Source organism: Dipodomys ordii, unplaced genomic scaffold, assembly GCF_000151885.1.
Source record: "Dipodomys ordii isolate 6190 unplaced genomic scaffold, Dord_2.0 Scaffold69, whole genome shotgun sequence".
Lineage (NCBI taxonomy): Eukaryota > Metazoa > Chordata > Mammalia > Rodentia > Heteromyidae > Dipodomys > Dipodomys ordii.
Genome location: NW_012267285.1, coordinates 975,131 through 985,959, shown reverse-complemented (window position 1 = coordinate 985,959; position 10,829 = coordinate 975,131). Strand labels below are relative to the sequence as shown.

General features: G+C 56.0%; 1 protein-coding gene and 1 pseudogene across 1 annotated transcript in view; both read right to left on the bottom strand.

Moving 5' to 3' along the window:
* Positions 1-8,666, bottom strand: part of LOC105991118 (vesicle-associated membrane protein 1) — a 19,198-nt gene extending 10,532 nt beyond the window's left edge. The window contains exon 1 of the mRNA XM_013023698.1: positions 8,610-8,666. Within this exon, the coding sequence (XP_012879152.1) occupies positions 8,610-8,611 (2 nt within the window). The 5' untranslated portion in view covers positions 8,612-8,666. The remainder of the gene's footprint in view (positions 1-8,609) is intronic.
* Positions 3,655-8,676, bottom strand: LOC105991119 (annotated as a pseudogene).
* Between the last annotated feature and the right edge of the window lie 2,153 nt (positions 8,677-10,829).

The window sequence follows — 10,829 nt, the reverse complement described above, 5'->3', positions numbered from 1 at the left end:
AGCCCTTCCCGGCGAGCACTGCGCTCCCGCCACGGGCAGGCCCCGCCCTCCAGCTTCCGGCCGCCAGCCCGCCCGTCCGAGCGGCTTCCGGTCTGCACACCGGAAGTTCGGGAGAGCTCCGGGGACGCTGCGGGGCGTGTCTGGGTGCAATCACCCCGTCCCTGAGCACCCCTACTGAACATTTCTGCCAGACGCCGCCGCGGAGCGACGGGTGGCCGGGCCGGCGGCAGCCGCGGGGCGGAGCCTGGCGCTACGCCCCGCCCTATCCCTTGATTCCGCGCTGTGATTGGCCGGCTCTGCCAGCGAGCGCCGGGATTGGCCGCTTTGCAGCCCTTGGGGGTTTTGACCGCTCCGTGGGTGGATTTTTATCCGCGCCGCGCTCGGCTCGGAGGGCGGGCCTTTTGTCCTCGCTTGCTCAGGATTGGCCAGGCTCTCCGCCAATCTGGAAGGCTGCGTCTCTGATTGGTGCGCGTGGGCGCAGTCGTGTTTTCCTGGATCTAGGTCAGCCGCAGGCCGGGAGGAGCAAGCCGCCGCGTTACCCGAGCTGCGAAGCCCGTCTTCTCCATCGACGGAACGGAGTTCGGGGCCGAGCGAGGTAGGCGGCTCCGTCTGCAGCCGGCACGGGAGGCCTCGATGTGGGGGGGACCCATCGGAACGTGTGGACGGAGGGTGCCCTAGCGGAACCGCACCTGTCCAAGTGCAGGGGTCAGGGGTCAGGGGAAGGTGGCCTTTGACCTGCCCTGGGTGGTGGCTGTGGGCTGGGACTTGAACTCGGGGCCTCGCACTCTTGCTTCGCTCTCCCACTCAACGCTGGCTGCTCCATTACTTGGGCCCCACCTCTCCTGGCTGAGGAGAAGCGTCTCCCCCATCTTCCTTCCTGGGGATCCTCGGCTCTCGGCCTCCGGAGTGGCTGGGATTACAGGCGGGAGCCACGGCACCCGCGATAGGAAGGGGTATCTTACAGGAGCACTGTCATTTCTGAGGTGTGTCGTTAGTGATGTGTGGTTGGGGTGTGTGTTGCACTCACACCGTGAAGGAAAGAAACCACGGTGGAGAAACGTGACCAGCACAGAAGATGAACGTTAACAGTATCCGTAATAAATAAGACACTGCCGCCCGCCACGGGCCTCTTTGGTGTTTTTGGTGTGGTTTGTTTGTTTCTGTCATCCTTGGACTTGCTAGACAAGTGCTCTGGCATTTGCATTACACACCCCCAGTATTTTAATTTTCTTAGGAAGAAAATAAGTTTATTGGAGAGTTCAAGGTCAAGGTGTGGGCATCTGGTGAGATCTTTTCCCTGCTCCTGAGTTGGTTTCTTTCCTTTGAGTTGATTGAAACAAATGGTTATGTACCGAGGGATTACAGTTACATAGGTCAGCTAATGAGGACATTTCCTTTCATACAATGTCATCCCTTCCCTCCGCCCCTGCCAGTCTCCCTCCTGACTCCGCCCACAAGTTAGATCATTCATTTTGGACATAGTGTCCAGTGAGCTCCACTATTTTTATTTTCAATTTTGTAATTTTTCTTGGTGGTCAGGCTTCTGCTCGGTCTGGGTGCTGTCTCTGAGCTCCTTTGCGTAATGAGAGCACCACTTCCAGTGGTTAATTGGAGATGAGTCTCAAGGATTTTTTCCTGCCCCAGCTGGTTTCAAACTGCAAACCTTAGATCTCAGCCTCCAGAGATGCTAGGATTACAGGTGTGTTCTACTGGGGCTGCTCTATCTTATCTTGTGAGATAAGGTCTTGCTAACTGCCAGAGATGCGGTTGAATTCCCTAGCCCCCTTCCTGTACCTCGTGAGTAGCTGGGATTGTTGACGTGTGTCACCAAACCCAGTTCATCATATACTCTCCCCTCCCTTTTGTGCAAGCCCTGGAACTTGAACTCAGGATCCAGATACTGTCCCTGAGATTGGTTTTTTGTTTTTTTGTCAGTTGTGGGGCTTAACTCTGGGTGTGGGCACTGCCCCTCAGCTCTTCAGTTCAAGGTGGGTGCTCTACCACTTGGGCCACAGAGCCACTTCTGGTTTTTTGGCGCTTTATTGGAGATAAGAGTTGTACACATTTTCCTGCCCTGGCTGGCTTTAAACTGAGATCTCAGATCCCAGCCTCCAGAGTAGATAGGATGACAGGCGGGTAGATAGGATGACAGGCGGGAGCCACCGGGCCGGCCCCTGAGCTTTTGTGCTCAAGGCTAGCACTCTACCTCATGAGCCACAGCTCCTTTTCTAGCTTTTTGATGGTGATAAGTCAGGCTTTGTTTGCATCTTAATCTTTACATCTCAGCCTCTGGTGTAGCCAGGATTATAGGCGTGAGCCACTGGTGCCAAGTTCATCACGTACTTTTTTTTTTTTTTTTTTGGCCAGCCGTGGGACTTGAACTCTGGGCCTGGGCGCTGTCCCTCAGCTCTTCAGCTCAAGGCGAGCGCTCTACCACTTGAGCTACAGCGCCACTTCTGGTTTTCTGGTGGTTTATTGGGGATAGGAGTCTCACGGTCTCTCCTGCCCGGGCTGGCTTTGAACTGCGATCCTCAGATCTCAGCCTCCTGAGTAGCTAGGATTACAGGTGTGAGCCACCAGCGCCCGGCTATCATCATGTACTTCTTGATATGACAAGTTAGTAGAACCTTCCTCTCTGATAGCCTGACCAAAAACACTTAACCCTAATATACATTGTGAGAAACTTAATTTGCCTGGAATAGTGGCAAATGGCTGTCATCCTCGTACATGAAGGTGGAGGCAAGAGAATCAGGAAGTTAATACCATTGGGTTGGTAGTGAGTTCAAGGCCAGCATGGTCCACTTGGCCCCTGAGCTGAGCATGTAGCTTAGTGGTGAAGTGTTCACCTAGCATGAACAAAGCCCTTTTATACTCCAGTACCAGGGAATGACTCAATGAATAAACAAGCTAGGTGCTCATGGCTCACCATTTGAGCCCTGCGACTTGAAGACAGCCTAGGAAAAAAGCCCAAGTTTCTACTTAATCAGTACAAAAGCTGCACTCAGAAGTTGTAACTCACTGGGCACTGGTGGCTTATGTCCATAACCCTAACTCTGCATGAAGCTGACATCTGACAATCGTGGTTCAAAGCCAGCCCAGGCAGGAAAGTCTGGGAGACTTTATCCCCAATGAGCTGTTAGAAAACCAGAAGTGGTGCTGAGGTTCAAATGATAAAGTGCTCACCTCGAGTGAAAGAGCAAACAAAAATCAGGGATAGCGCTTAGACCCCAAGGTCAAACCCCAGGACCAGCACCAAGAGAAAAAAAGGGGGGGCGAAGGGGGGTACCCGGATGAAGAGGAAAAGGATAGGTGTGCCTGTGCCGGAGGCCTCGGTGGGCTGGCCCATCCCCTGGACAGGACCTGCAGGCTGGGACTAGAGGAGGCAGCAGGTGGGGCGGATATTTGTGGTATGAGGTTCCCTCCCTGTCCAACACCAGTTGGAGCCTCAGCCGCAAACAGAAACACCCACAGCCCGTGTCACTTCCTCCCACAAGTCTCTGATCTGGGGGGTGGGGAGGAGACATGCCATCCCTCAGCCCCTCCAGCCTCTGGCATTGATGACACCCCCCAGCCTCAACCCCCCCCCCAACAAGAAGCCAGCCGGATGGGTGGGAGGAGTTAGTATTTTTGTTTGTTTTTTGCCGTTGTGCACAATACATGGATTGGTAAGGAAGCCACATGCCTTGGTGGAGAGAGAGATGCTGCCATTGTCTCAGTGTGACACGAGGGTCGGGTGACAGACACGCAGAGGAGAGCCCACAGCCCGCTTGTGGCCAACGGAAGAAGGGGTGGAGAGTTTGGGGGCCCGCGCGGGATGTGCTTGCCCTTCTGAGCATGCGCGAGTGGTGGGCGGGAGGGGCCACGCAGAGATGAGAGGAGGACTCCAGGCGGGAGGAAAGAAAAGATGGCCTCACCCCCCCAAAACACAGGGCCCAGGACCCCAGGTGACAGAAGCTCAGGAAATAACCCCCAAGCAAAAAAGAGCCCAAAGTAAAAAGTTGTAAGAACACCCCCCCCAAGACCCAAGCTGGAGAGTTGTGGGGTGACAGACCAGGAAGAGCAACTTGACTTTCTGAAAGAAAGGGGTGCCGGGTCCACGCTCACTTGCGCAGAAGAGAAACCTCGCCACCCTGTGCTGTCCCTGCCGGCTGCAGTGGCCTTTTGGGGGAACACCCCTGTCCCAGCCTCAACCCTCCCCTGCCCTGGCTGGTCACTCTTTTCAGTTTTGGGGGGACACGGGCAGGTGCACAGCAGAACAGGGTGGGGAGGGGCCGCCAGCTAGTGACCCCCAGCCTGTGGCTCAGCAGCATTTCGTGTGTGTGAGTGTGTGTGTGTGTGTGTGTGAGTGTGTGAAATACCAATGAATGCAACCAAAGAGTTGCAGGGGCAGGGAGGGGGTGCGGGCAGGATTTGAACTTGGTGGAGACAGAGAACAGGGGAGGGGGCGGGGCACATTCTCAAGTGCAAAAGTAGACTGGACACAGGAATCAGGAAGTCCCGGATGGAGGAGAGACAGAGAGACAGAAGAAAACAAGAGGGTGAATGTTGACAGTTGCCCAGGCCTCGGTGAGAGGAACCCCCAGATCTCCCTCTGACCCCATGACCTCAGCCAGGGACAAACAGCAGACCCCCCCCCTGCCCTGCCCTCCCCCCCCATCTCCACTTCCATACATCAGCAGGTGCCAGCCCCTACCCACAATGCCTTGCGGGGAGACCACTTACCCAACAGCCATCAGCGGGGTTCCTGGGCTCCCCCGGTTCCTCCCCCCCAGCCAGGGGTGTCCATACCTGGGTGACAGCACCCCCACTCCCCAGACAGCAGGTGGGGGGCAAGCAGCAGGCAGGGCTGGGCGTCTCCCCTGTGCCCCCCGCAGCCGCCGCAGCGATACTTACTTACTATAACTACCACGATGATGGTGCAGATGGCCCCCAACATGATCATCATCTGCGGACACAAAGCGTGGGGCCTCGGGCTGGGGACGCCCCATCGGCCATCTTCCCTCCACCCTCCGCCCGGGACCCCGGACACCTGCAGCCTCTGTTCCCCAAAGGCCCTAATTCCAGCCCCACACCCCCAGCTGGCTTCGTCTGTGCCTAGCGCATGGCTCCCACCTGTCATCCCAGCCACTCAGGAGGCTGAGATCTGAGGACGGATGTTCAAAGCCAGCCTGGGCAGGAAGATCCCTGCGACTCTTAGCTCTAAGTAACTACCACAGAGCTGGAAGTGGCGCTGTGCCTCAAGGGGTAGAGCACCAGCCTTGAGGGGAAAAGCTCAGGGACAGCGCACAGGCCCTGAGTTCAAGTTTTAGGACCAACACACACACACACAACCAAAATGGAAAAAAAAATAGTTTGGATCTGTTATCAGTTAGTTTGGGTACACCCCCAAACACTGCAGCCATGTATATAAATACAGGGGCCGCTGTGTGGCTGTGGGGTGTCTGGGGAAGGGCGGGAGGATTTGTGGGGGGCTGACCATCTGAACTATTCAGTGAGCAGCACTTTGCCAGTGGTTCTAAAATGCTCTAGCGCCCCCTGTTGGCCGCGGGGGTACTGCGCCTGCAGGAGCGGCTTCATTCCCCACAGCTCAGTAGGACAGAACCCCACGGGCTGCATGGGAGGCCAGTGGCCTTCTTGCCTTCTGTGGGAGAGCCAGGCCCCCAGGGAAACTCACTTTGAAGTTTTCCCAGCAGTATTTCCTTTTGAGCTTGGCAGCGTTGGTCCCAAACTGCTTTGCTCCGGCATGCAAGGCGTCGGCTCAGTCATCCAGCTCAGAAATCCTCTGGTCCCGATCCAAGACCTTGTCCACGTTCAAACGCATGATATCCACCACCTGAGGGGGACGCGGACACGGAGCGGCTGCAGGCCGGGCGCTGCCACGCATGCCTGCAATCCCAGCTATTCAAGAGGCTGACATCTGAGGATCAAGGTTGGAGGCCAGGCTGGGCAGGCAGGAAAGTCTGTGAGCCTCTTTATCTCTGATGACACCCCCTTCCCCCCCCCCCAAAAGCCAGCAGTGGATCTATGGTTCAAGTAGAGTGCCAGTCTCGAGCAAGAAAACCCTCAGGGATGGTGCACAAGCCTTGGGTTCAAATCCCAGGACTCGCACAAAAAAATAAAATCAAGCTGTTGAGATTCTTCTGAGAGACAGAGAAAAGTAATGGCTGGCGGACCAGAGCCTCATCTGTCACTTTAAGAGATGCTTTGCTCCCCTACAGACAGACATAATGTCCCCTTGGGTTAGAAATCTCTCCCAGAGGCTGGGAATGTAGCTCAGTGGTAGAGTGCTCGCCTCGCATGCGTGAAGCCCTGGGTTCGATTCCTCAGTACCATTTACACAGAAAGAGCTGGAAGTGGTGCTGTGGCTCAAGTGGTAGAGCGCCAGCCTTGAGCACAGAGAGGCTCAGAGATAGAACCTAGACCCTGAGTTCAAGCCCCAGGACTGGCAGAAAGAAAAAGAAAACTCTGAGAAATGGCTATGCACCTACCTCCTCCACCTGCGCCTGGTTTTGCTCCAGCCGTCTGTTGCTGGTCAAGTTGGGAGGGGGGCCGGGGGGACCCCCACCGGGGGCGGCCCCTTCTGTCCCTTCCGCGGGCGGCTGAGCTGCTGGAGCGGACCTGTGAGTGAGTTGAGCCGGACACACAGCAATCAAGACCAGAGTCGGATCCAGCTGCACCCCATACAATCCAAGCTATTCCAGTTAGGTGACAGGCGAATAGACGCTAGAGCCCGGGGGATTCTGGGAGGGGGAGAGAGGGGCACAGAGGCCAGGAGGAGCAGCTGGCTTTGAACCTCGATCCTCAGATCTCAGCCTCCTGAGTAGCTGGGATGACAGGCGTGAGCCACCAGTGTGGGCTTATGTGTGCATTTGGGGCAGAGGAGTAGGAGTTTCACATCGACTGGATCTGGGCCCCAAAGTAATTGCATTAGTGACGCTAACTGTTCCAAAAGCCCAGAAAATGAATGCTCAGGAAAGAAGCCTGGATGCCAGGAGATCAGAGCGCGTCTGCACCTCCCTCACCCCCATCTGGCAGACTCTCAGGACGGGTCTGGAGCTGTTTACACACAAAGGCCTTTCACTTTTGGTACCTGCCCCCCCCAAAAAAAGCTAAGGGGTCTCCAGTGTGCAGTCTTCAAAGTGACCTTTTCTCTGTTGGGTGCTGGTGGCTCACTCCTGTTTTCCCAGTTGCTCAGGAGGCTGAGATCTGAGGTTTGTAACTTGAAGCCAGCCCAGGTAGGAGGAGGCTAAGAGAGTTTTGTTTTTTGCCTGGGACTTGAACTCAGGGCCTGAGCTTCTTTTGCTCAAGGCTAGTGCTCTACTACTTGAGCCACAGCACCACTTCCGACTTTTTCTGCTTATGGGGTACTGAGGAACCAAACCCAGGGCCTCATGCATGCTAGGCGAGTGCTCTACCACTGAGCCACCTGCCCAGCCCCTGAGAGACTCTTACCTTCAATGAACCACCAAAAAGCCAGAAGTGGCGCTGTGGCTCAAGTGGTAGTGTCTCAGCCTTGAGTGAAAAAGCTCCGGGACAGCTCCCAGACCCAGAGTTCAGGTCTGGGGGTCCACAATACACCCCAAACCTCCCCAGAACAGGTCTAGGAAAAAACACACTAGTCACAAAGCCACCTCAAATGAAATCCCTTGACTAATCCCTGAGAGATCCTACCGGGCAGATCTGATTTCTTATCTCCATTTCAAAAAGAAATCTCTTCCACGTTTTCCTCCAACACACGAAGCAAGACACAAAGTGGCCGGTGCTGCTGCTGAGCTAGCTTAAGGCCCCTCCTGCTGTGCTGAAGGCTTGAACTCAATGAGAACCAAGCAGCAGAGCTGGCAGCCACCGGGTCCAGCACAGTGGAACCCCGCAGAGTTCTACAAGACTAAAGATGACATTCCGGCCAGCCGGGCACCGGTGGCTCCCGACTGTCATCCCAGCTACTCAGGAGGCTGGGATCTGAAGATCAAGGTTCAAAGCCAGCCCTGGGCAGAAAGTGTGAGACTCTGATCTCCAGGTTAGCACTAAGAAGGTGGGGGAGCTGTGGCTCAAGTGGGAGAAGCACCAGCATTGAGTGCAAAAGCTAAGGGACAGCGCCAAGGTCCCGAGTTCAAGCCCCAGGACTGGCACAGAGCGTCCATGTGGTCCTCGGGATCTGCGGTCGCGCGTGTCGCTGGTGATGATCGGGGACTGAAGTGTATGTGTTGGAGGGAGGAGAGAATGTTCTGGGGTCCTTCCATCTCTTCCCTGCTGGCCTAGGCGGCTCACCTGGCACCAGGGACCCTGCAGGGGAAGGTTCTGGAGCTTTGCTGTCATGAAGGGGGGGGGAGGTGTCACACTAAAAGTGGGTCCATGAATTAATCCCGTGAAGCGGGGGGGGGGGGGGAAGGGACAGGCCGGGGTCCCCGAGTGTGGGGGGCCCCCTGGTGGTCTCCAGGCCCCCCCGGTGGTCTCCAGGCCCCCCCGTGGTCTCCAGGCCCCCCCGTGGTCTCCAGGCCCCCCGTGGTCTCCTGGCCCCCCGGTGGACAACAGGCCCCCCCACCTGTCCCCGCGCTGAGGGACCAGAGCCGGCAGGGAGGTGCCGAGCACCCCGATGTCCGTCCACTCACATTTCTCTGGCGGGGAATCTGGGGGTCCGTGTCCGCCCCCCGGGGCGGCGGCGGGAAGACGCCGTTGGCAGCGGTGGAACTTGTTGCGGTGGCCCAGCGCGGCCCCGCCTTTATGGGTGCGGGTCACGCCTCCTCGAGGATATTGACAGCCGCGTGGTCCAATCGACACGCAGGACGGCTGGGCGTGGGACAGAGGGAAGGGAATACCGGCTCTCGGCCAATCGCTGAGCTGGCCGCTCCTGTCAATCATCCCGCTCCAGCTGACTGGACCAATAACAGCCGGACTTGGGAGTCCTGCGGGGAGGGGGCGTGGCTCGGCAGGGGGCGCGCGCGCTGGGCGGCGGCGCTGCGGAGCCCTGGGAGCGGGTGCTGGGTTCGGATCTCATGCGTTCCTTCACCCCGAAACCTGTCTCCAAGTTGGGTTCTCAGTGGACTGGAGCCCGCATCGGATACTGGGAGCCATCGGAGGCCCAGCCCGCTGCAGAGCCGGCCAGCCAGTCCACCTGCTCTTCCTGACTCCGTCTCTGGGCTTTTCTTGCTCCAGGCTGGCGCTCTACCACCTGAGCCACGGCGCCACTTCTGGCTTTTTCTGCTTCCGTGGTGCTGAGGAATCGGTCCCAGGGCCTCATGCATGAGAGGCGAGCGCTCTACCACTGAGCCACCTGCCCAGCCCCCACGTCCTAGTTCTTGAACTCAGGGCCTGGACACTATCCTGGAGCTTTTGTGCTCAGGGCTAGTGCTGAGCCACACCGGATTAGTCTCAGACTTTCCTGCCAGGGCTCTGTGCTGCTCAGATCTCAGGCTCCTGAGGAGCTGGGATGACAGGTGTTGAGCCCCCATCGCCCAGCTTAGGTTTTGGTTTTTTAAGACTTGATCTCACAAGGCAGCTGGGCTGGCCTCAAACTTTCCATCCCCAGCGCTGGGATTGCAGGTGTGCAGCACCGTACCCGGCTCTGAGAGTGGTTCATAATGATTCATGTTGTTTTTTCGGTGTTGGATGTCTGTGAGTTTCCACTTGAGGTAGTCCTGTGTACATTACCACCCAGGGCCTCCATGACAGAATTTCCTACTGAGACAGAACTGTCCCTCTCTGGAACATTCTGGAATCTAATAAGCTTCAGATACTCACTCATTTGGCAAGCTTAGGATGCTCCTAAGTACATATGACAAATGCAGTGTGACCTCTGTGTGACTAATAGCTATGATGAAGCATCCGAAGTAGATGCTAAAACGCCAGAAGAAAACAAATGTGCCTCTTAGAACTAATGAAAAAGATTCTGCTTCAAGTCTTGTACTTCCAGATTCTGTCCATCTAGAGCAATCACCATCCTGCTTAAATCCGCAGGCAGTGACTTTGAATATGAGCCAGGGCTGGTGGCTCACGCCTATAACTGTAGCTACTCAGGAGTCAGAGATCTGGGAGATCAAGGTTTGAAGCCAGCGAAGACAGAATAGGCTGAGCATTTCCTCCCCCTCCCTTCCTCTCCCCCCCCCCCAGACCTGGGTTTGAACTCAGGGCCTGGGCACTGTCCCTGAGTTTCTTTTGCTCAAGGCTAATGCTCTACCACTTGAGCCACAGCGCCACTTCTGGCCAGGCAAGCACTCTACCACCAAGCTACAGTCCCAGCTCAGTTTGAGACTTATCGCAAATAAGCCAGGAAAAGGAAAGAGTGGAGACATGGCTGAGGTAGTAGAGCACCAGTCATCAGCAAGAAAAGCATATGAAGGTACAAGGCCCTGAGTTCTAGCCTATGTTCACACACAGGAAAGTGAAGTCTGGTACTCAATGAGATGACTGAAAAGGTTGGATTTGAACCTGTGGCCTCCCAGGGTGCCACTGTAATACAGGGGCTGAATGAATGCGGGAAAGGCAACAAAAGACTCCTACATAAACCTCAAAGCCCAAAGGACTATATGCCCTTATGTAGCACCTACACTGCCCTTAGGGGACTGCTGGTGGCTCCTTCATGCCTGCAATCCTAGCTTCAGAACAATGAAGTTTGAGAATCACAGTTCAAGCCAGCCCAGGCAGGAAAGTCTGTGAGACTTTATTTCCCAATTAACCATCAAAAAGCCAGAAGCAGAGCTGTGGCTCAAGTGGTAGAGCACCATCCTTGAGCAGAAAAAAGGTAAGGGACAGTGCCCAGACTAACTTTAAACTCCAGTGCTGGTAACAAAGGAAATAAAGTATTTGCAAAGAACATACAACAGAGTCCTGTT